Genomic DNA, 26437 nt, shown 5'->3' with positions numbered 1-26437 from the left:
AACTGACTTTACACAAAACAAAAGCATTCAGGAGACTGTCATTCTTAATATGATGTCTTCTGAATATTTCTTATTCCTTGACGTTCACAAATTAGCTTAGACCAACAGGATCCTCATGCTTGCTTCAGATGTTTGGCCAACCTAAGACAACCAGTCCTGGTAATTCTGGGACACAGTGGAGACTGCACAGCTGGCCCAGTCTTCAGAGGTTTCTTGTTTTCCTGACCCCAGGGGTTGCAAAAAGACAAAAGTAATTTTTTTTTTTTTTTGAGTTGGGAGTCTCACTCTGTCACCCAGGCTGGAGTGCAGTGGTACATTCACAGCCATCACAGACTTGACCTGCTGTGCTCAGGAGATCCTTCCAGCTCAGCTTTTCAAGTAGCTGGAACTACAGGTGCATGCTATCAAACCCAGCTAATTTTTTGATTTATTGTAGAGATGAGGTCTCACCAAGTTGCCTCATCGAATCCCTGAGCTCAGGCAATCCTCTCACCTCGGCCTCCCAAAGTGCAGGGATTACAGGCTTGAGACACTGCGCCCGGCCTAAAAGCAATTTCAAAGCAGTGAGAGGCAATGTGCTATGCACATGAAGTCCTTCTATGAAATTAAAATACTCAGGAGAAACCCCATCTCTAGGTCTTAGGCTCTTCTTAAAGAAAGCGCTAAACTATGTCGAGCTGTAATATCGTGCTCTCAAAAATACTGCCTCTGTACTACTACAATTACAGATTTCTATATACACCCAGCATATCACAATAACATCAGAGTAAGGGCTTCTTCTCACAGAACCTAAATTCTTCTTACTGCAATGGAAATCCGATAATTGCTAATATTTGTATAACTTTTGTGTCTGTGTTTACAAAAACACTTTCACAATGATCTCATTTAACACTTGCCCAACCCTGAGATGTAGATATGTCATTATTCCTGTTTTACTGATGAAGCAAATGGAGCTTGAACATTCGTAGATTTTTTTCAAGATTATGCAGCTAGTAAAGACAGAGTCCAGATAACTATTTCCACACAGTGGAAACTATCTTGGATTTTAAATTCTGACTATGAATCCTCAAATTTACTTTTAACAGGATCTCTTGAGTAATTCAAAAGTCTCACCAGTCCATCAAGGTATTGACTCAGTCTCTTATTACTTTCTGCCATCCATCAAGACCCCGTAAGGAAATGGTATCCAGAATTAGTTAATGTGCACCCTGGGGATTAAACAGCCAAAGTTTTAACTCAAATTTACCACTAAGTGGAGCTAATCCCAATAATCCAAGAAGCTTGTGGGCAAGATCAAGAGAAAAATGAGCACAGAGGGACAGGAGTTAAAGTGAGTTTGACAAAGTGTTATTAAAAAGCAAGAAATAGATAGCAGGGTACTGACACACGCTTTTTCACCATAGTAAGGTTATGCTTCAGAGCCCATCATCAGAGTTAAAAGGGAACTTCTTTTAGCTCAAGATTTATGGTTCAACAGTACGGAGGATTTGTAAAACCACACAAGCACCCCCTTCTCCAGTTTTGCTTCCGCTGGCCTTGTGACTAGCCATGTGACTGCATAAATTTACAGTTAAGCCTCAAGTCAAGACACAGAAACTAAGGCCTTATCCAATCAAATATTAACTCATCACTATTAGGCTAATACACAAAGGAAGCGGCTACTTGTTTAACCATTCCAATTTAAACATCAATCCGTCTGAAACTGTATATCCACTGACAGGAGGGGAAAACAAAGTCACATTAACACTGGCTCAGCACTCTGCCCAAAGGTTTGACAAACGGAGGGCAGGGGCACGGCCTATAGCTAAGGAACAAGGTAGAACCTGTTTTTAAACTAGCATGGAACTTCATTTCACTAAAAGTCCAATTTAGCCTGTTGGACAACATCAATTTCATGTTCGTTTCTGACCCTAACTTACACTATTTGGAGTCTGATTCTGTGTACCATCAGCAGATGAACTAAATATTCCAGAGAGGAGTGGAAAGGATGTCAACCTCACTGAAGTTTGTACGGTACATTTGTGTTAAGACATTAGGGAAATGCAGCCCTCTCCATTCTAGCTCTGACTTGGAAAACCTTATTTGATCTCTGCAATTCAAATACCCATCTTCTCTCAAACTGCTGCTTAAGTAATTGACTTTTAATTTAAGAGTCTTCAAATGCTCTCAGTGTCAGTGGCCAATAAGATTATATGGCTAAACTGGGTTCGGTGGCTCAGCCTGTAATCCTGTGCTTTGGGAGGCTGAGGTGAGTGGATTGCCTGAGCCCGCAGGTTTGAGACCTGCCTGGGCAAGACCTCATCTCTACAATAAATAAATAAATAACTAAATTAGAGCCGGGGTCGGTGGCTCAGCCTGTAATCCCGCGCCTTGGGAGGTTGAGGTGAGTGGATTGCCTGAGCCCGCGGGTTCGAGACCCGCCTGGGCAACTTGGCAAGACCTCATCTCTACAATAAATCAAAAATCAGCCGGGTGTGGTAGCGCGCACCTGTAGTTCCAGCTACTCGGAAGGCTGAGGCAGAAGGATCGCCAGAGCCCAGCAGGTCGAGGCTGCGGTGGACGGGAGCGGCCACTGCACTCCAGTCTGGGCGACAGAGTGAGACTCCAACTAAAAAAATAAATAAATAAATAAATAAGTAAATAAGCCGGGTGTGGTAGCGCGCACCTGTAGTTCCAACTACTTGGAAGGCTGAGTTGTAAGGACCTCTAGAGCCCAGCAGGTCGAGGCTGCAGTGGCCGGGAGTGGCCACTGCACTCCAGTCTAGGTGACAGAGTGAGACTCCAACTCAAAAAAAAAAAAAAAAAAAAAGATTATATGGCTATAAACTTTGAAAGCCATCTTTCTGATTAGGGGAGTCAAGAACCGAATACTAGAGTTTGGAACCACACATTTGAAAAACCTTACTTCTCAAAGATAAAGCTATAATGACTGTAGCCCAGAATTACTCTAAAAATTCTAAATTTAGGTATAAATGAAACCTTAAGAGTTCATCTCATGTCATGATTCTCAAGCTGGTGGCATATTAAAGTCATCTGATGGGCTCTAAAGAAGTGATGCATCTCAAAAAATAATTTTTTAGGAATATTTAAGTGATACCCAGATCCGATCTCCAAGGATTGACTAAAATGGCCCCAAGCATTGTTCTCCTTTTTTTTAAAAAATGTTCCCTAGGTGACATTCACCAAAGTGTACATTGGCCCTTCAGCATACCTAATCCAAGTTCTATCTAGGTGGGAAGCTTTCAAAAACTAGATTGATTCACAGGTGCTACTCCATACCTACAGATTCAGAATCTCAGGAGAATTTTTTTTTAACCTTCTCATGTTACTGTTGACCATTCAGGAACCTAGATTGCATCTGAGTCCTCAATAATAACTAAGTACACAATTAGCCGGGTGCGGTGGCTCAAGCCTATAATCCCAGCACTTTGGGAGGCTGAGGTAAGAGGACTGCCTGAGCCCACAGGTTCGAGACCAGCCTGGGCAACATGGTGAGACCTCGTCTCTACAATAAATCAAAAAATTAGCTGGGCATGGTAGCATGCACCTTGGAAAGCTGAGATGGAAGGATCGCCTGAGCCCAGCAGGCTGAGATTGCAGTGGCCAGGAGTGTGACACTGCACTCCTGCCTGAGCGACAGAGTGAGACTCCAACTCAAAAAAAAAAGTACACATTTTACAGAATAGGCCAGGAAAGTGAATGTTACCTGTCAAAAGGGTACGTTTTTAGGCATAGCACTGCAAACTTCCATCACAACAAACAGATGACTATTCAACATGTAGGCCCCTAGTCTCTACCCCAGAGATTCAGACAGAGTGAATGCTACAGGGTCTAGGAATCTTGGTGACTGAAGGTCGAGAGTTGACCCTATAATCTATTATACTAGGGCTAAGAAAATGCTATACTTACCTTTGACTTGAAATCTGTCATTTCTACTTCAGAGAAAGAATGTCCACTAAGCACTTATTTGCTTTTGGGGAAAATCACCTATACAACTATGACACTACATTAAAAATCAGGGCTTTCCTCCCATCTTGGCAAAATGCCTTAAAACCTTCCACTGTACTGTTTTATTAGACCTATTTCACATTTTTCTGCAACACAGGGCTTTAATGACTACCTGGATATGCCTCTAATAGGCAAGTGTCTCACCTCACAAAAGCTTGACAGTTGTTACAAGTTAGTTCTAATGCATGAATTACCTGATGGCAGCAAAACAAGAGAAGATTCCAGGAGAAACTACGTAAAGCAGGAAAGTAGTACTCAGTTTTGAGATGGAGACTTAAGGATGCAAACCTAAGATGCAAAATTGGACCTAACAAGATACTGCACTGCAAACACTATAAAAGGAGAGGCCAGGAATGTGGGTTCAAGTCCATCTCTGCTACTACAGTTATGCAATGACAGGTAAGGCCGAATTTCCTCACCACATGAAGGATCAAACTAGCTGCTCTCAATTCTGCAATCATATAGCATATAAGCTCAAAAGGAAGACAAAATTGTTCTCCAGGTCTCCATCTTAGCCTATTTTAAATTGGCAAAGAGTAAGAAGCACCTCAACACAAACCTGCATATAAACTGTGCAAGCTGTACACTATCCAAGGGCATCACACCTAAGCAGGACTAGCTGCCTCCAAGATTCATGTATTTACTAGGACAATGCTAGCAGATGGCAGCCAAATGGCTTGTTCTTTGGAAAACATACTCACTACATTATTACAACACATTTATAAAGTGTCTTTGGAAGGGCCTTTCCTGATATGCACAAAGGCTCCATGCGGGCTGACAGTAGCCCTTATACCTATCAGGGGCTCCCGCTGATCATGCGCACAGCAGCACACACGTGGGGTATCTAGATAGGAGTCCTTACCTCCGCCTGCTTATATCCACACTGCCTGAGAATATCATTCTGCAATGCTTCCAGTACCCAGTATGGAACAGGTGCTTGATAAACAATGACAAATGAATGTGTGTCATGGATATGCACACACAAGACAAGACTTTTTGAGAGCAATTCAAAGCAGGATAAAATCACATGGTTAGCCGGGCTCGGTGGCTCAGCCTGTAATCCCACGCCTTTGGGAGGCTGAGGTGAGTGGATTGCCTGAGCCTGCGGGTTCGAGACCCGCCTGGGCAGCGAGACCTCATCTCTACAATAAATTTAAAAAAAAATCAGCCGGGCATGGTAGCGCATGCCTGTAATTCCAGCTACTCGGAAGGCTGAGGTGGAAGGATCGCCGGAGCCCAGCAGGTCGAGGCTGCGGTGGCCAGGAGCGGCCACTGCACTCGTCTGGATGACAGAGTGAGACTCCAACTCAAAAAAAAAAAAAAAATCACATGGTTACTCAAGAGGAGGTAGCTATCCAAATTGCAAGGGTAAAAGAAAATTCCAAGAAGCCAGGAAATAATGATTTTACTCTCTGTATCTCCTCAGTGTCTTAAGTGCTTAAAAAACTCTGTTGAATTTACTAAATGACTATAAGAATGAATGAATAGTACTGATTGGACTTGGCTGTACTGCAGCCTCTGAGCAACAGAATATGAGAAATTTTCTTTTTTTCTCTTTTTACATTTTTTTGTAGAAAGGGAGTCTCGCTATGTTGCCCAAGGTGGTCTCAAACTCCTGGCCTCCAGTAATCCTTTCACTTAGGACTCCCAAATCTAATGTGCTGGCTTTACAGGTGAGAGCCATTGCACCCAGTTGAATATGATCAATTTCAAATGTGCTTGCCCCTCTCTGGTCCACTAGAAGTCCACACTTAGGTAGCCAGTGCTCTCCGGAGCAAGGTTCCAGAATGAGAAGCACAGAGCCTGCTTGAGCCCAATCTAAAGCTGGGGACAGGCCCAAAAGACCTGAGTGAAAAAAAGTAAATGCTTATTGTAGTAGCTATTGTTAGCATGATGTGTAATGCAACATTATTGTGGCAACAGTGAGTAAAATGAGACTTTTAAAAAACTGGAGGTACTTTGGCTTTTAATTTGTTTTTGTCTTTTTGGTAGGGACACGGTTTCACTTATATTGCCCAGGCTGGTCTCAAACTCCTGGCCTTAGTCTCCCCAAATGTTGGGGTTACTTACAGGTGTGACCCAACACTTTGGAAAAAACCTTAAAGTAGTTCTCAAAAGCATTCAAGCAGCCCTCAAAAGAAAATAATATGACTGGGGAGGTTTTCTGTTGGTCTATGTAATTAAATCATGTTGCTCCAAGGTTGGTGAATGCAAGGTAAAACTTACAAAGAACAAGTGTGATTGAAAACCATTTCTCCCAATCACTCACAGATCCCTGCCCATGAAGAGTTCAGCCCTTTCTGAAAGATAATAGAGTTGATACTTCCTGACGAAATGCTGTCCCTGCCCCATGCTGTTATATAACTACTTTCTAAAAATGTACCCAGCAGGGACTAAGTTTCATTCCTTCTTGAACAGGGACCTTGTATTCCAAGTTTCTTAGCACCCAGGACCAAAATAACTACTAATAACCTCAAAATGGAAGGAGAAAAAAAAGGCGAGAATAGTCCAAACCTAACAATGAAGAATAAGAAATACCATTATTTCATACATTCTAAGAAAGTAAAAATTTTAAGACATCATTAATGACTTTTCAGAACAAAGGAAAAAAAAGTAATGTACTATTACATTAAATACAGACAAATTTTAAAAGGTATTCTGAGTGTAATAAGAAAATATGAGACAAGGCCAGGTGCAATGGCTCACACCTGTAAACTCAGCACTTTGGGAGGCTGAGGTGGGAGAAATGTTTGCGCCTAGGAGTTCGAGACCAGCATGGGCAACATAGCCAGACACCTTCTCAACAACAACAAAAAAATATTAGCCTAGCATGTTGATGTGCAACTATAGTCCCAGCTATTCAGGAAGCTGAGGCAGTAGGATCACCTGAACCCAGGAAGTAAGGGCTACAGTGTGTCATGGTCATGCCACAGTACTCTAGCCAGGGTGACAAAGTAAGTTCCCCAACTCAAAAAAAAAAAAAAAAAAAAAGAAAGAAAAAAGAAAAGCAAAATGTTAGACAAATACACCCTAGAATAAAGGAACTATTCCAACTGTTCCTTCAAACCACAACTCTTTTCTCCTCTTAGAACATGCTCCCCTGCTGGCATAAAGTTCACCTCAAAGGCTGCAGCTTTAACAAACTATAGAACCTATTTTTAAGATCAGAAAAACACAAACACCAATGATGTTACCAATGTTGTATTAAACTAAATATTGTAAATTACAACACAAGCTAAGCATGCTAAGGACTGTTTTCAATAACCTTTCCCCACCTCTAAACTAGTATCATTCACTTACTAAGCCATAACTATAAACAAGTTTATAAAGTCAAATAGAAAATAATATTTAAATAGAAAACATTAGCTACATTCATCTGCTACCCATGTTCTTCTGATACACGGAAGCCAAACTGAAAATACTTAAAAAAGAAAACATTAGCCTCTATCAATTCCCTTGTCATCCTTGTTCACTAATGTATAGATAATTCATCAACACAACCATGTGACCTGCTTTATTTCATTTATTCATTCTTAAAATAATGTCCCCAACCAATGACTATTTCCAGAGCCATATTATGTAACAAGCACTGCTCCAGGACAGGGATATAGCAAGAATCAATCGTATAACAAGACTTATATGCTACTGGCTATACTAAGAAGTAGGGATACACGTGACTCTGCTTTCTAAAGTATGACAACATGATCCAGGTATCTCTCCCTACTGTTGTCAACAAGGAATAAATAAAATCTACCTATTGGTTAGGACTGGTAAAGCTTCCACCCAATCCAGCTTATTTCTAGCACAATTATACTATCACGGGACTCTATGTTGAGAACTATCAAAATGAGGCTACACTGTATCAACCTTAACTGGATTAAGGGTTCTCAGATTCTCCTAAGATCAGTATAGTGCCCTTAAATAAATCAGACTGGTAAAGCTTCCACCCAATCCAGCTTATTTCTAGCACAATTATACTATCACCGGACTCTATGTTGAGAACTATCAAAATGAGGCTACACTGTATCAACCTTAACTGGATTAAGGGTTCTCAGATTCTCCTAAGATCAGTATAGTGCCCTTAAATAAATCATTCTTCCCACCTAAAAATGTACCCATATTCAGATTCACAACACAGAATCTGTATTCTGACAGAAGTAGTTTGAAACAACAACCTAAGAGTCTAAGAGTAGTAGTTCTCAAACTTGGCTGCATTTTAGAAATATCTGGAAAACGCAAAAAATCCCACTGTTCAAGTTGTACTTAAAGTAAGTAGCCATGTTTGAGAACCACTGATGCAGAAAACCTGGGGGGAATCTGGATGCTTTTCAACTATCTATGGGTGAGAAGTGTATGATACATCTTTCCAACATAAGCAATGCACTTCCCAAACACTTCTTCATAAAGAATTGTCACGGACCTACTTGGCATTGGATGGAAGGAGTTTCTGGGCTGCCTGACAAACATGGGGGAGACGGCACAAACCTGAACATATGGGGGAGAAAGCATTATCTCAAAGTGAATGCCAGAAAACATTAAATAAATAAATAATAATGCTTTAAAATCTTATCCAAAAATTTGTTAGAAATTGATGTCATCAAAATTCAAGTTTCCATTCCTAAATACCCGATAAGTAAAAGGCGGAGGGAAAATAACAACCCTCAGGCTGGCTTGTGAAGGGTTTTTGTTTGTTTAATACATCTGAAAAGAATGCATATACAAAGAATTGAGACAAGAGAAAGCATTGGTTCAACGCTAATGAATCTACAAGAATTAGGATTTGGGGAAGGTGGAAAAGATTACCTAAACATTTTTAAAAATTGGAAACTGCAACCGAAATAAGCTGATAAAATCCCTATTAACACTTATGAAGAGTCTTTTTAAGACTCTTTCCATGATTTTTATTAAACTAGAGAGCCTCATCTGGCTGCTCTAGGGTTCCTCATATGCAAAACAGAAATAAGGGGATTCCCCTGACTGGTCCCCATGTTGTTAAGTGTTCTCCCCACCCCATCCCACCCCCAGCTTCTTAATGAAGCAGGCCTCCATCCTCATAACTGAGAGGATGTGAATCATTCCACACACAGTTGTCTTCTAGCACCGCCCCTCATATTACCTCTACATACCAGGTTTTCAGCTGTGTTCTAGGAACACCATATCACATACTGTTGAGTTGCAAATCTATGCTAAGCATGTAAGACAATGACTGACAGGAAAAAATTTTTTTTTATTCCGAACTCGATCCATTTGGTGTATTCCAAAGGTGCAATACTTTTCTTCATTTATCAGTGAAAGAAGTTAGAAATTAACTTCCCCCCACACACACACAAAAAAAAATCAGCAAATGGCAAACCAATTTCCTTGAAAGTCACAGTCACATGTATAGTGCATCCTAGAAAAGAGGAGGGGCAAGACAGGTTCCACCCACTTTCATGAGTTTCATCAAATACTGGATCTACTCAAGGGTGGAGAGAAAAGGCAACTTTCAAAAAGGAGTATGTTATTAAATGAGGCATTTACTATACTCCTTCCTAAGAGCACCAGATGGGGAACATGTTTTCTAAACTAGATCTAGGAAGTGGAATGTGAAATCAATCCATCCTCCTCCCCTCAAGGGCTGTCCACTGGTTAATGAATTAAAAAAACAAGACTAAAAAACAAACCCCACACACACTCCCCCCCCAAAAAAGAAAAATAAAATAAAACAAAACACTAAGATGTCCCAGATTACTCTCCAGAGTGGAACCAGGGAGCAGCTTCAACAATTTGAATTAGTCTGTTACAGAGTCATTACAAGCATGCCTTGCTTTTAAACAAAACAAAAAAAACAAAAAAAATTTTTTTTTGAAACAACAAAACAAAAACTAGTACTGATCACTTTTCTGACAATACACAATTACTCAAAATTAACTAGTACTGGGGGGGGAAGGGGGGGCCATACCTATGGGCCTTGTCTCACACAAGTGCATGTGGGGAGGTGCAGGGCATTTGTCATTATTGCAAAAACGAATTTTAATTTTTAATCTTTAGTTTGATTTAAACATTGCTTTTAGTATGATGCCGACACGAGCTGTGCAGAAAGGGCGCTGGAGAGATGTTCATAGCAGCACACACCTGCGGCTCTTCTTCGGTTCGGGAGGCTCCAGGGCAGCCAATATTGCTTCGTCAAATACATTCTTTAGGCCTTTCTGAAAAGGGGTAGAAAGAAAAAATCGGCAGTCTGATTTTCAGTATGATAAAGTTGGAGTTCAAATTTAAACATTCAAACCCCCAAGAGTTGGCAAAGAAACATTAAAAACAGCCCTGAATCTCAACACAATCATCTCACTTCACCAAGTTTTGTCCAAGGCACAGGAAGGATTCATCAATTCAGGAGCAGATATTCATGAGAGAGACAGTGATCCTTTGAGAAAGCTTTGTGCAGACCAATGTATGTCACAAGAAGCAAACAAGCACATGTGTCATTGCTCATTCAATATGAGTTTTGTAATGTGCTGCTGAAACATTTTACATAAAAACAAGGGAAGCAGCTCTGCATTCAAATGAAACAGCTGAATATGAAATAGGACTGAGAGGACGGGCACCGGCCAGTGGCATCCTTATTCTATGGAAGGCACAGGCAAAGAGAGAGCATGATTACAGTAGCTGCAAAGATAGTTGCTTTGAACTCCCTTTATCCCACCAGTTAGAGCCAAGGAGATTCAGGGAGCAAAAATGTGGGTACCTGACACATATGCAAAACTAGAGCCAGTCAGTGCAACAGGAATAAAGCTTCATCAGGCATTTATAGAAACAAGTGTATATTTAATTTCAAAATTTGAAGGTAACCACAATTGTATGTTTCCCTCACAACAATAAAATCAGAAGCAGGAAAATATAAAGGTGGCAGCTTTACATCTCAACATTAACAAACCTTAAGTCAACTGTTAAAATGGATGCTATTCTTAAAAGATAATGTAACAAATGAACTCATAAAGCAGTAGCAGATACATCAATATCTCCCCCACCCAGACTGACAAATACTCCACTATAGCACACACAGCCAAAGCAATAGCAACACAAAGTTTCACTGCACAAAGGAAAACCAGAAAAGAATCCTCCCTTCCCCATTACACTCTACTAGCAGGTCACCCTTTTTCCATAAAGTTTGTCATGCAATTACAATTAACAATTGATCATAAGAGTAAAATGATGTCTGTGTTACTTTCTCCATCTAGAACTAAGACCTAGAAGCGTTAAAACTCTTATTTTCTCCAAGAGGACATTCTTAATGCCAAACCAAGTTCCCTTTTGCAATAATAATCCAAACCAAAAAGCTCTGAGCATCAGGCAACTCAAAAGCAGCAGAAAGTTAAACAAGTCCAACTTGACTACTGATCACAAAAAATATTCTATAAGATATTGCATTCTTGGTCAAAACTAATACAGAGGTTGCTCTAAGGTGGTGAGTAAAAAGACGCAGAGGCTTTCAAACAGGATGGTTTTATTCCTTTGTTTTTAACGATCTTTCTACAGTAGTGGGACAGGAAGCAGCAGCAAAGAGGGGAAGGAGAAAACAGTTTAGAATATACAGCACTTCCTTTTGGGTTGAGTTTCCGGAGGCTCGAGGGCAGCTAGGATAGCCTCATCAAACACATTCTTCAGACCTCTCTACAAGACAGAGGGGAGGAGAGAGAATAGCAGCCAGGTTAGAGGATTAGAAAGACTAGCAGATACAATAGCAGTCCGGATTAAATGAACTGAATTCACAGAAGCAATGTGCCTTAAGAAAAATACATGCCAGAATCTGAAACCCATTCTTGGGAGAGTAAATAATTGAACAGAAATTACCTCAAGAAAGCTTATCTAAGTAAGAAAGCAATTTTTATGAAAATGCAGTATATTGACTTCTAAAATAATCACACATTGAAATCTAAATTAAAACATTTTAATAAAAATGCCAGGAAAGGAAAAATGGACATGTGATCACAAGACAGATGCACTGATTAAGCCCATAGAGTCCCCAAGTATTTCTACTAATAAGAATGGCATACACATTTTGTGTTATCAGTACATACATTTTGTGTACAAATAAGAGTGGCATATGCATTTTGGAAATAAATCTATTAAAATTTCTGTGAATTCAGCCCCTGAATAACTGAAGGACACAAATAGCAGACTAACAGGCATGCTACATGTTTCTAGGTTCAATGACATATCTGAATGGGATTAATCAAGATTTCATTAAGTAAATCAATGTCCCAGGAACAAAAAGGTTCAGACACTTTAAAAAAGTGTTAATTGTGTAACAGTAACAACTGGGAGGAGTTTAAATAATGGACTCTAGAAACAGCATACACTTCAGTTATTCAGCAATGTTATTAGAGCAAGTAACCACCACCCAAGTCATAAGAAAACAAAGAATGGGGTCCTAGAATGAGTTTTAGCAAGCAATCCAATGCTTTAAGATGTCTGCATGGGTATCAGAGCATAAAGCATGGAGTGAAAACAAAGATTAGTTCAGATCTACAGGGATTAAGATACAGAAATACACTTACACCTCAGCCAGAAACTCCAACATGACAGTGTGACCTCAGTAGCAGTGGCAACTTGGGCCCAGGTCTATAGACTCACCTAAACTCACCTAAATCTGAAGCCACAGGTTTACCACCCTAGGTAGTTTCACATGTTCTTTAGGCCAGTTTAATCCCAAATAACAATGTCTTACAAGTCCCCAAACACAGAATACCCCAGGTATTCCCACCTCCACCCCATCCCCAACCATGACATCCCAGGAGACTGGGATTCCATTAAATACCAAATAAATGAGAACAGCAATAAGTACTCAAAAAGAAGCAAAGAGGTTTAGAAGTTTTCTTCTACAGCATTTAGCAAAGTAGAAATGCCACACAGAAGTTAAAAGTTCCTCTGCAATTCTTTCTATATATGTAGGAACAAACTCTAGTAGTCAGATACAAAAGCATGGAGGGAGGATGAATAGGGAAATATACTTGAAAAGAAAAAAGAGGAAGACAATTAGAAACTAAGGTATATTCTTTTAACAAGAAGGAACTCCGTCCTTGCTTATTGTGAACAAATGCCCCATGAAGCAACATAGTCTCTGCGTGACCCACTATCTGTTTATATTAAAGACTTTAGTTTTAGAGGAGCCAGCAACAGAATCTGGAATCCTAAAAGTTCTAGCTTCCAAACACAGCCACAGAATTCATTTTGTATTCTCTTCTTCTGACTTTACCAAATTTCTAAATGTGGTCAGAAAAAAGTACCTGCTAACACCTTTTAAATTTCCTATTATCTGCAAAGTTATTTACTACTGCTCACACTGTAAAAAATCTTATATTGGGCAGGATACAGTAGATCATGCCTTTAATTCCAACACTTTGGAAGGCCAAGGCAAGAGGACTGCCTGAGTCCAGGAGTTCAAGACCAGCCTGGGCAGCATGGCAAGACCTCATCTCTACAATAAAATGAAAAAACTAGCCAGGCATGCCTGTAGTCCCTGCCTGCAGCTACCTGGGAGACTGAAGAGGAAGGAGCACATGAACCCAAAAAACTGAGGCTGCAGTGGCTGTGAAGGTACCACTGCACTCCAGCCTGGGCGACAGAATGAGACTCTGACTCAAAAAAATAAAAGTCTTATATCTCCAATTACCTAAAGTTTCATCAGGACCTATCTGCAGGTCTGTAGGACCTATCTGCCTCCTTTCCCCAAAGCAATCCTTACCTAGAGAATAAGGTTATGCAAAGATGCACAAAGAATTGGTGTCTTGCCTCTGCCATAAATGTTTCACACACATCCTTCCCTGCCTCCCCCAATTCTTCTAAACTTTTCTCTTTTTTTGAGTCAGAGTCTCACTCTTTTGCCAAGGTTGAAATGCAGTGGTAGAGAAGATTAAACCATACATGTCAGTTACAACTCCCATTCTAAATACTCTAACACTGCTCCCTATCCTCAAAATATGAGTTTCCCATCAGACTATAAGGAATCCCAATAAAATCATTCAGAAATGGACAGAAGCAAACAGACACACTTTTCTGGAGGAACACCAGGTTTGTTTGTTTTTTTAATCCCAGTCAGTGCTGTATGAGAAGATATAATTCTTCTAAACTTTTCTCTTTTGAGTCAGAGTCTCACTCTTTTGCCAAGGCTAAAATGCAGTGGTACACTCACGGCCACCTCAGCCTTGACCTGCAGGGCTCAGGTGATCCTTCCACCTTAGCCTTCCAAGTAGCTGGGACCACAGGTGGACACCACCAAGCCCAGCTATTTTTTTTTATTTTTATTGTAGAGACGAAGTCTCGCCAAGTTGCCCAGGCTGGTTTCAAACCCCTGGGCTCTGACAATCCTCTTGTATCAGACCCTCAAAATGCTGGGATTACAGGCATGAGCCACCACGCCTGCCCTTCTAAACTCTTAAATACCTGCTTTTACAATAGCACTCAACTACCAAGAAAAACTGGATTAGGAGAATATGTTTAAATCACTTGATATCAGGCCTTGAAATTATTCTGTGGAATAACCCAGTCAAGCATAAAAGTTTTATCTTTAAATATGCATATCTAGCCAAATGCTAAATTGGAGATTATTAAAGTATGCATTAGGCCCTATATGCTAAATACCTAGCACATATGTAGTTAGTAATTATTTATCCTAGCTTACATATAATTAAGAATCCCAAAGTGTTAAAAATAAAAATAAACAATTACCTAAAAAAGTAAGGATAATAAATGTAAGTGGATTTAACATAATGATTAGAAACCACTACCCTTCAACCATGCCCTATTTTAATTAGACATGTTTGCTTACTGCTCAAACTTCGTAGCACCAACCACCAGCAATATGCAAGAGTTCTGTGCTAATTATTTCCATAATTCTTTCCTTTGCTCCTAGAATAGTACTCAAAGGAGAGCTCATCACTATCATGAAGCTAGAGAAGATTAAACCATACATGTCAGTTACAACTCCCGTTCTAAATACTCTAACATTGCTCCCTGTCCTCAGAATATGAGTTTCCCATCAGACTACAAGGAATCCCAATAAAATCATTCAGAAATGGACAGCAGCAAAGATTCACATGAGGAAGAATACTCCCAAAATATAGGAATGGAGATACTATATAAAGCATGCATGAGAACTGTGGTATAAAGAGCCAAGATAGCCTTCTTTGTCATAAAAATCTCAATTATATGACTCATTCCCTGTCCCAGTTCAATTACCCCAGAAACAGTATAGCATCAATTGTTAGAATTGGCAGGAAAAGATCAGATAATATTTAGCTGAAAATTAAGTCTCTAGAAAAAAATCATTCACATCCTCTCTTCCAAGTTTGTACTGATCTGGACCCTTACTGGAAGTTTTTTTTAAACATGACCCTGACCATTACAAATCCTTCAGTACATGGGAACTCACCAACACAAAGGCTTTAAAGAAAAAGGATGCTTTCCAATAAGCACAGAAGCCTCTAACAAAAGCATATACAATATATAAGATGTTGTTGTTCACATTCTTCCTAGGCAGTTTCGAGCATTGCCGACCACTGTTAGAAATAACTCCTATATCCTAATGCTCTAAAAAACTACTCAACCAGAAACACACATGGGGTTTCATACTGTCCTTACCTGTGTGAGTGCAGAACACTCCACATACTTGACAGCCTTCAGGTCACGGGCCAGCTTTTCAGCCGTCTCTGGAGTAATAGGCTTCTGTTTGTTCTTGGCAAGTTTTTCAATAGTAGAGGGGTCATCTCTGAGATCAATTTGGGTCCCGACAAGCAAGAAAGGAGTCTTTGGACAGTGGTGAGTTATCTCAGGCACCCACTAAAGAAAAGTCATTTTAAAATACACCTTGATTAATCCACAAGCCTCTAAAGCTATTTACAACAGGTCAATAGAAAGTCTGTGATGACCTTTTCCAGGGCAAGAATATGTAACCAACAACTTACCTTTTCTTTCACATTTTCAAATGAGGATGGAGAGACCACTGAAAAACAGACTAGAAATACATCTGTTTGTGGATAACTCAGCGGTCGTAATCTGTCATAATCCTCTTGCCCTAGCGGGTAAGAAAAATGGAAATAATTCAGCAACTGAATCTTGGTGTCCTCAAAGCATTAAAATCACAAGATACAGCACACTGGTCACTAGTCAAAAAGCAGCTTACTTATCTAATAAAATGTACAGCTTTGAAATTTAATATGTGGGTGGTATTTTATTGCCAGATAATAGTTTTCAGTCTTTGTGTCCATTAGCAACCCAACAATAATGCACTAATAAACTGCTACAGAAATGGTTAAAAAAAAAAAAAAAATCAATTCTAGTCAGATGTGGTAAAGAAACAATCCCAGTGAGACCACCTAAGGAAATAAAAATCTCAGTGAAACCCAGATGACAAAATCCACTGCCCATCATGACTACATGTTTAATGTGTGCATGTAAGACCAGTCTCTGAAACTGAGAAAACCTAGGAACAAAACTTGGTAAAAATCAATGGATACTCAAAAAGAATAAAATACTTAGGAATTAACATAACCAAAGAGGCAAAAGACTTATACAATGAAAATTACAAAACGCTGCTGAAAGAAATTAAAGACATAAATAAATGGAAGCACATCCCTCGGTTCATGGATCGGAAGAGTTAATGCCGTTAAAATGTCAGTACTCAGCCAGGCTCAGTGGCTCAGCCTGTAATCCCAGCGCTTTGGGAGGCCGAGGTGAGTGGATTGCCTGAACCCACGAGTTCGAGACCCGCCTAGGCAACTTGGCAAGGCCTCATCTCTACAATAAAATCAAAAAAATTAGCCGGGCGTGGTAGCACACGCCTGCAGTTCCAGCTACTTGGAAGGCTGAGGCGGAAGGATCGCCAGAGCCCAGCAGGTCAAGGCTGTGGTAGTCAGGAGCGTGCCACTGCACTCCAAGGCTGGGTGACAGAGTGAGACTCCAACTCAAAAAAAAAAAAACAAAAAAGTCAATACTCTACAAAGCAATCTACAGATTAAATGCAATACTTATCAAAATGCCAATATTATACCCAAAATAATCTTGAAAAATAAGTTTGAGTTCAAAACATACAAGGCTACAGTAATTAAAGCAGTGTGGTACTGGCATAAGGCAGACATGTACACAATAGAATACAAGAGAGAATCCAAAAATAAATAGTGCTGAGAAAACAGATAGCTGTATGCAAAAGACAAAGCTGCACTCCTAAGTAATGTCATGTACAAAAATTAACTCAAAATTTAAGTCTTAAAGCATAAAAACTCTCAGAATACATGAGAAAAAGCGTCATGGCATTGAAGTTGAAAATGATTTTTTTTAATATGACACTAAAGACACAGGCAACCAAAGTTAAAAAACAGATAACCTGAACTTCATTTACTTTTTACACATCAAAAAACATAGTGACAGAGTAAAAAGGCAACTCACAAAATGGAAGAAACCGTGTGCAAATCATATATTTGATAAAAGATTAATCCACAGACTCTACAGAGAACTCCCAAAATTTAACCAAAAAAAACCCCTCAATTTTCAAAAATGAGTGAAGGACTTAAATACACGTTTCTTAAATGGCCAATAAGCATATGGAAAGATGCTCAATATCACTTATCACTGGGAAATGCAAGTCAAAACTAGAATGCAATACTGTCTCATACTCATTAGTATGGCTACAATTTTTAAAAAAACAGAAAAAAAGAATGTGGAGATACTGAAATGCTGTGCACTGTCACTGGAATTGTAAAATGGACAGCCACTGTGGAAAATATGAGGTTCTTCAAAAAACTTAAAATAGAACTAGCACATAATTCAATAAATTGACTTCTGTGTATATAATCCAAAAGAACTGAAAGCAGAGTATCAATAAGATATTTGTATACCCATGTTCATAGCAGCATATTCACAAAGCTAAAACATGGAAGCAATTTATAGTACCAGTATTCATAATAGCTTAAAACTGGAACTCAAACATCCAACAACGTGTAAAGGAATAAACGAATTGTGACATATTCATAGAACAGACTACTACTCAGCAAAGAAACTACTACTATACACAACATGGATGGCTCTCATAAACATCATTCTAAGGGAAAGTAGTCAAACACAAAAGACTACACATTTTATAACTCCATTTATATGAAATACTAGAAAGGCAAAACTGTAGAAACCTAGACAGCAGATCTGTGGTTGCCTGGAACCAGGTCAAGGGAGGGGACTGAGTGGAGATGAGGTCTTGCTATATTGCCTAGGCTGGTCTCAAACTCCTGTGCTCAAGCAGTCCTCGTGCTCAAGCAGTCCTCCTGCCTCGGCCTCCCAAAGTGCAGGGATTACAGATGAGAATTACAGAAAAAAACTACTGATGATAAAAATAAATATCTTGATTCTGATGGAGGGTCAGTCAAATACAAACTGAACACTCGAATGTATTTTATTGCATTATATAGATAAATAAAGCTTTAAAAAGTACTGATCAAAAATATAAAGGCTTATAAAAATAAGCTCTGAAATTTGAAAATAAAATTTTAAGTTCATTTTCAACCACAAATAGACATAAACATGCATATATATTGCGTCCAAGGATACAACTGAACACAGAAAAAATCCCTCACTTATAAGATTGGTCAATTTTTTATTTTCTCTATTTTCCAAATTTCTTCAAACATGCCATTACTCCTATGAGTTTTAATAAATTAAAATTCTCTCCAAACTTTACTGTCTCTCCATCTTACCCTATCAATTAAATCCAGACAGCTCCTGAAAGCAGGCAATAATACACTTCATGCAAGCAGTATGTTAAATAATGACAGAGTAACTCATACAAAGCAGAAAGTTTAGAATTCCTACATTCTGAAGACATTCTAAAGGATAGCTTTCTAAGATTTTCCTTTGGCTAACTTAGCTGATGTGGATACTAAGAAACTATATAGAGAAAAGTCAGAAATTAAGGTGTGCAGCCACTCTAAAAAACAAGTAAGAAATAACACTGAGGGCCTGATGTGATGGCTCAAACCTGTAATCCCTGCACTTTGGGAGGCCGAGGCAGGAGGACTGCTTGAGCACGAGGACTGCTTGAGCACAGGAGTTTGAGACCAGCCTAGGCAATATAGCAAGACCTCATCTCCACCAATAAATAAAAATTAGCCAGATGTTGTGATGCATGCCACAACAGCATCCCAGCTACTCAGGAGGCAGAGGAGAAAGAACACCTGAACTTAGGACTTCGAGGCTACAGTGAAACGTGATTATGTCACTGCACTCCAGTCTGGGTGACAGAGTGAGACTCCAACTCAAAAAAAAAAAAAAAAGAAGCTACCTCAACATGTAACAAACACATATAGCCTTCAAACTTCAGAGTGTGATAATAATCAACACTGCATATGGTTTACAAGTTTACAATCTTGGGCATATTTAAGAAACTTTAGGCTTTAAGAAAAGGGCAGGCAGGAGTAAAGGGAGATCAACAGTCGGCATGTCTCCTATGAATTCATTCCCTTAGCCTCTCCCTAACCAATAACACAGTCCCCAGTTCTCTGCCAGGTACACATATCAGGGTTTTAGTTCAACTCAGAGCTTGCCCAATGTACTCTGCTCTCACTCTATGTCATCTTCCACCTCACTATCCACCCAAAACTTCATTTCACCCAGGTGTGGGACTGCTGCTTAGTCCAGCATCAACCATCAATATATTCAATCCTGCTAAACATTAGCAAAAGTCAAGTGGCTTGTTAATTATGCTACTTTCCCCAAATGTCAAAAAAAGTCAGCCAGTCAGCCAGCAACTGTTAAAGTTGCAGATCAAGATAGTCTAAAAGACAATAAGTTTTCACCTGCAGTATCAAAAAGTCCAAGAGTATATGGCTCTCCACCAATCATAACTGTGACTGCATAGTTGTCAAAAACCTAGAAAAAAATACAACATTGTTAGTGTGCAAGGAAGAGTCAAAATGGAACAGGATAACTCTTATGCTAAAGCAGTGTTTCCTTCCTAAGACTTAATCTTCCCTTAATCCATCCATTTTCCTTGTATAACCAATCTTGACAACTAAGACCTTGCATGCCAGAGCTAAATGGTTCTTGGAAAAGGTGTCAGAGGATGGATATATTCTCAGATGTCTACTCTACCAGAGAAGCCTGGATAAAGAGCCAGAGAACAGTAGAGGTGTCACAGGAGAAGAGTCCTCTAGCTACACAAGACAATCCTGTTCACGTCTGAAACTTGAGACAGTGTTTATCTCAACATTCAACGTAATTGCTAAGAAACAATTTCTTCATATACCATTTCCTTTTAATATAGAATTAAAATCTCCTAGATCCATAATAATCTTTTCAGTGTCCTAGACAAGGTCCACCCTTCTTATAAACAAGCCCATTCGAGAGGGGAAAAAAAAGTTCCCTCGAAGTAGTCAAGGAAAATGTCCAAGAAGTTGGTGGATTATCTGTTGGGAATTTCATGAATAAAATTCATGTTATTGGGCACAAACCACATGACCTAAGATATCTTCTTTACCAAGATGCTTTATTTGTAAGTACACCATAAACCCTTAACAAATTCAGTAGAGAGTATACTAATATTGGTTATACTAAGTTTTTTCCACTTATGAAAATGGAAGGTGACGATGCTTAATGGGAAAAGACCTAACACTAATCCATGAATTCTTCTGAATTAATTTACAACTGAAAAGCAATGCTTTTAACACAACTGTAATTTATCAATTTACCAACTTTTTTTTTTTTTTTGAGTTGGAATCTCACTCAGTCGCCCAGACTGGAGTGCAGTGGCCGCTCCCGGTCACCGCAGCTTCAACCTGCTGGGCTCTGGCGATCCTTCCGCCTCAGCCTTCCAAGTAGCTGGAACTATAGGCGTGCGCTACCACACCCGGCTAATTTTTTGATTTATAGTAGAGATGAGGTCTTACCAAGTTGCCCAGGTGGGTCTTGAACCCGCGGACTCAGGCAATCCACTCACCTCAGCCTCCCAAGCCGCGGGATTATAGGCTGAGCCACTGAGTCCAGCTCAATTTTTTTTTAATTGAAAAAAAGAAAAGCAATGTTTTCCAACTGGGAAAAGAATATCACATTTTAAGACTAGCTCTGCTTAACCTTTTAGCTACTTATTCTCATTTTCTGGATCATGTTTTAACAGATTGTTCCAGAACTTTTTTAAATGTAGAGAGGGGAACCAAGGGCAAGCGGGGAGACAGTAGTTAAAGGAAACTCTGTTCTTGACAGCAAGGACAAAGAAATGGAATGAATGTAGTTAGGCTCTCAAAACAAACAGGTTATTTTCTCAAGTCGCACTTAAGAGGGACTCAAAAACAGCCCTCCTTTACTGAGTAGTTCACATACAAGCCTGCACTAAGAATCACAAAAGCTGGCTTCCCCCAGACTTTACCTATCCTAAAGCTTAATTCTTAGACTTCTAAGAATCACCCCTAAATGAGACCTAATTCCTTCATTCTCTAAATTTCTATTACCCTAGAAATGGCAACTCTCATTTCTTAGACAAGAACAAAAATGCATTTTACATCAAATTCATTTCCATAGTTATTTAAACAGGTACCATGAGAACACCATTTGTGCCTCCTGGTTCATTTATTTACCTAAATAGACTCATTTAAAACTGTATTCTGCCAGACTTGGGGGCTCAGCCTGTAATCCACGCTTTGGGAGACCCAGGTGAGTGAATTGCCTGAGCCGGCGGGTTCGAAACTCACATGGGCAACTTGGCGAGACCTCATCTCTACAATAAATCAAAAAATTAGCCGGGCATGGTAGCGCACACCTGTAGTTCCAGCTACTTGGAAGGCTGAGGCGGAAGGATCGCTGGAGCTCAGCACATCGATGCTGGGGTGGCTGTGAGCATGCCACTGCACTCCAGCCTGTGCGATGGAGTGAGACTCCAACTCAAAAGTAAAATAAAATAGCCTGGCTCGGTGACTCAGTCTGTAATCCTGCGCTTTGGGAAGCCAAGGTGAGTGAATTGCCTGACCCTGCAGGTTCGAGACCCACCTGAGCAACTTGGCGAGACCTCATCTCTACAATAAATCAAAAATTAGCCGGGCATGATGGCGCACACCTGTAGTTCGAGCTACTTGGAAGGCTGAGGCATAAGGATCGCCGAAGCCCAGCAGGTCGAGGCTGCGGTGGCCAGGAACGTGCCACTGCACTCCAGTCTGGGCGACAGAATGAGACTCCAACTCAAAAAATAAATTAAATAAAGCTGTATTCTACTACTACTCTTCCCCCAACCCCATCCTTTTTCCAGAGATCCACATACACACAAATATACGTAAAATAAAAATAAAACATTCCTATAAAACAACGAGCCCACTTTTAAGCTTAACACCAAATGACTAAAGTTGTAAAACAGACTCAGAAATCATGTTTACAAGTAAATAACTTTAATAGAGACTGAAATATAACAATTCGTATAGTTGTTCTCCCTTTGAAACAAGATCCATGTATCTCTAAAAGCTCCTCATAAGCCTCCTGAACTTCAAAATGCCTTCCATTTATATCTCCAAATGGGACAACTGAAAAAATATGACTTTTGTATCTAATTATACCTTCAAATTCTCCCCCTTCAAAAAAACCTCATGGTCTTTATTTCTATGTCCTTGGCCTAGCACAATCATTTTACCTGCCCTGGGAGAGATTGTCCATTCCAGTTGAGCATAATCACCAAGACTGTAACCTGTACTCACCTTCCTGATAATGCTCACGTATTACCTAAAGCACTCACATGTTTTCTTCCTTTTCACTTCCTAAGAATACTAGTCCCATATTAATCGTGCACAGGCTCCTCACAGGTCCTAAAACAGCTTAGCTAACACACAAGTGGTTGCTGCTATGCCAGGCCATTCCCGCCTCTGCTCTCACTACTGAATGGGCGTATGTGTTTAATATAATGATACCACTGGCTTGCTCATACAACTTGGAACAGTAACACTGGATTCTGAACACGTTCTTTCACAAATGACGTGTTACTCTAAATAACTCTGGCTCTCCCTCACTTCAATATCTTTATTATTCCCATCTTCCCTCTACCATTCCAAGGAGTTGATAAAAAAGCAGTTGTGGGCCGGGCTCGGTGGCTCAGCCTGTAATCCCAGCACTTTGGGAGGCCAAGGTGAGTGGATTGCCTGAGCCCGCGGGTTCGAGACCCGCCTGGGCAGCGAGACCTCATCTGTACAATAAATCAAAAAATGAGCCGGGCGTGGTAGTGCACGCCTGTAATTCTGGCTACTCGGAAGGCTGAGGCGGAAGGATCACCGGAGCCCAGCAGGTCGAGGCTGCGGTGGCCGGGAGTGGCCATTGCACTCTAGTCTGGGTGACAGAGTGAGACTCCAACTCAAAAAAAAAAAGGAGTTGTGGAGGATGGCCCTCAAGTGCTTCTGCTGGTGTTCTCATAACACAACAGGTGTCGTGTGTGTGTGTGTGTGTGTGTGTGTGTGTAGTGGCATGTTCACGGCCACCCCAGCGTCAACCTGCTGGGCTCTGCTGATCTTCGGCCTCAACCTTCCAAGTAGCTGGAACTATAGGCACATGCTACCACGTCCGACTATTTCGTTGTTTACTGTAGTGACGAAGTCTCGCCAAGTTGCCCGGGCTGGTCTCGAACCCGCGGACTCAGGTAATCCACTTGCCTCAGCCTCCCAAAGTGCTGGGGTCACAGGCTGACCTGCCGAGCCTAGCCCACAACAGGTCTCTGCCCCTAAGAACCAGTTGGGAGCGCCATTACTGCTCAAAGAACAGCTCCACAAATAAGTAGAGGCATATACTACTTTCTCTGAAGTTTCAAGACCCCAAATGACATCCCAGGAGACCTCCAAGCACTGATCAATCACTGGCCAAGATATCAAAAAACAAGGTCATCTCATTCCAAGATGCAGGGGATACTTCGCCAAACTGAGACCACCATTCTTTAGAATGTTGCCTACTGGAGTTTTGCCTCCTAGAACTTCTTGCAAAACCTTATGTCACATCTTCTTACTTTCCACTGATTTTTCAGCTGTTTAGTTTTAGAGCGTATATAATCTACTCATGAAAAGTCAAGATCTTTAAAAACAGAAAACAAAGGAAGACAACAGAAAAATTTTAGTACACACAGAAAAAACATTTTCAAAAGGATATCAAATTATAATACATTTTACTAACAGATAGAAGTCTTTATACTTACAGTCGGTACATACTCAGATGGAAATTTGTTTGTTGTATAGGATATCAGGAGGCATGTTTTACCAACAGCACCATCGCCCACAACCACACACTTAATTGTCTGCATTGCTGAAATAGTTTTTTATCCACCTTAAATATTTCAAATCTGATGTTGACCTGCAAAAAAAGATATTTGTTTTATTTATTTGTGCTTACATCTGTGTCTTTTCCCTAAGTCAGTAACAAGTTCAGTCACTGAGAGTAAGATCAGAACTAGCACAACTCCATAGCTGAAAGAATCTTAAAAAAAAGAAAGACTGACTTGTTTCATGTCACAATAACAAAAGTCAATTATGTTTCTGATCCTTGGTTGTTGTGACTTAAGTGTTATTTTTTAAAAGTCCAAAGTGGGCCAGGTTCAGTGGCTCAGCCTGTAATCCCGTGCTTTGGGAGGCCAAGGTGAATGAATTGCCTGAGCCAGCGGGTTTGAGATCCGCCTGGGCAACTTGGTGAGACCTCATCTCTACAATAAATAAGAAAAATTAGCCGGGCATGGTAGCGCGCACCTGTAGTTCCAGCTACTTGGAAGGCTGAGGCGGAAGGATCGCTGGAGCCCAGTAGGTTGAGGCTGCAGTGGCCGGGAGTGTGCCACTGCATTTCAGTCTGGGAGACAGAGTGAGACTCCAACTCAAAAAAAAAAAAAAAAAAAAGCCCAAAGTGGTGTCATGAACAACCTATTTCTTTTTTATAAAGAAAGAGAGGGGGCTCTATCAGAAGAATACCATCAAGTGTGCAAAATATGATTTGGTGAAACCTTTTCTTCAACTACCTGTGCACACACATGTGTACATATACACATATACGTGGACTAACTGCAATACAAAGGACACTCCTTTAAAGAATGGTTTATTACCCAGTCTTGGAGCTACAGTTTCTCAGGCTCTAATCAACAAGCAGCAGAGCACCACCACTACTCCACCCCAACACCCAGGCCCCTAGTTCTGCACAAGCAACATGAGGAACTGAACAAAGATCAGGGTGATCCCTGGTCTCAGCAGCTGTTTTAACAGCAGGTTGCCTAGTTGCTAATTCAATTCTTCTGGCATGAAGAATCCAAAACCCACATTTTTACAATGAAAAAGTCAGATTGCTCTAAATCATATGGACTTATAAACAGATGTAACTACTTTAGATTCTCTCACCACAGTCCTCCATTCTAAGTTACTGACTACAACTGCACCAAAGATTCATCAATTTGGGATTTTTTTGCACATTTAAACATCTCTAAAGTCAGAATGTGTCTTTATTTAGGGTGTCTTACAATCATCATCAACCATTTTTGTCCCACACTAGATTTCTATGAAATTGAGATAAATGAAATCTTAGATTAAATGAAACATTTTAAGTTTCTCTGGGAGCATAAAAAAGAAACACCATCCTATGCATACCTAGATTTTAATAACCCTAAAGGCTGGCTAGAGTTGCCACCTTACTAAACACTAAATATAGACCCACTTAGCCCTGGGTTAGAAGCCATATGCTCCCACAGCACCCTTCACAACACTTAATCATAATGACTTATAGATGCCTATTAACATCGCCGAATATAAGCCCACACTACCTCACGTACCACTGTATTTCTAGCTCTGAGCACAAAGACTGGAACACTGTAAGCTGCTAAGTGGACACAGAAATCACACAAAAGAACACAAAACTACCTCAGGGTGAGTAACCTACAGGAAATACACACTCTCCCATTTCCCACAGAAACTATCTACACTATATTTCTCTTTATTCAACTTCCTTTAATTTCTCCTTTTCCTTCTCGTTTATCCTATTATACACTAGAGAAGTACCCATAAAAATACAGCATTAAAGGTTAAAGATCCTGACCTCTAAACTAAATTACTAAATCAGTTACTGGTTCTTTTTTTTTTTTTTTGACCTGGGATCTCACTGTCACCCAGCCTGGAGTACAGTGGCACTATCATAGCTCACCACAGCCTCGACCTACTAGGCTCAGGTGATCCTTCTACCTCAGTTTCCCAGGTATCTAGAACTACAGGTACATGCCACCATACTGGGCTATTTTTTTTTTTTTTTTTTTTGGTAGAGTCGAGGTCTTGCCATATTGCCCAGGCTGGTCTCAGACTCCTGGACTCAAGCAATCCTCCTGCCTTGGCTCCCAAAGCTGCTGGGATTACAGGGGTGAACCACCACACCTGGCCAATTACTGATTCAACATAAAAATGTTCTCAATAAAACAGCAGTGAACATGTGC

General features: G+C 40.2%; 1 protein-coding gene across 1 annotated transcript; it reads right to left on the bottom strand.

The window, feature by feature from the left end:
- Positions 1–8679: 8679 nt before the first annotated feature.
- On the bottom strand, positions 8680–24333 carry CDC42 (cell division cycle 42). The gene is made up of 5 exons (XM_008062729.1): positions 24179–24333; positions 19827–19899; positions 15951–16060; positions 15628–15825; positions 8680–10196 (listed from the first exon to the last, which is right to left on the bottom strand). The coding sequence occupies exons 1-5, from the start codon at positions 24281–24283 to the stop codon at positions 10107–10109; spliced, it is 576 nt and encodes a 191-aa protein (XP_008060920.1). The 5' UTR covers positions 24284–24333; the 3' UTR covers positions 8680–10106.
- Between the last annotated feature and the right edge of the window lie 2104 nt (positions 24334–26437).

This window comes from Carlito syrichta, unplaced genomic scaffold, assembly GCF_000164805.1.
Source record: "Carlito syrichta isolate Samal-C Ts95f unplaced genomic scaffold, Tarsius_syrichta-2.0.1 Scaffold305805, whole genome shotgun sequence".
Taxonomy (NCBI): Eukaryota; Metazoa; Chordata; class Mammalia; order Primates; family Tarsiidae; genus Carlito; species Carlito syrichta.
This window is presented reverse-complemented; position numbering and strand designations above follow the sequence as displayed.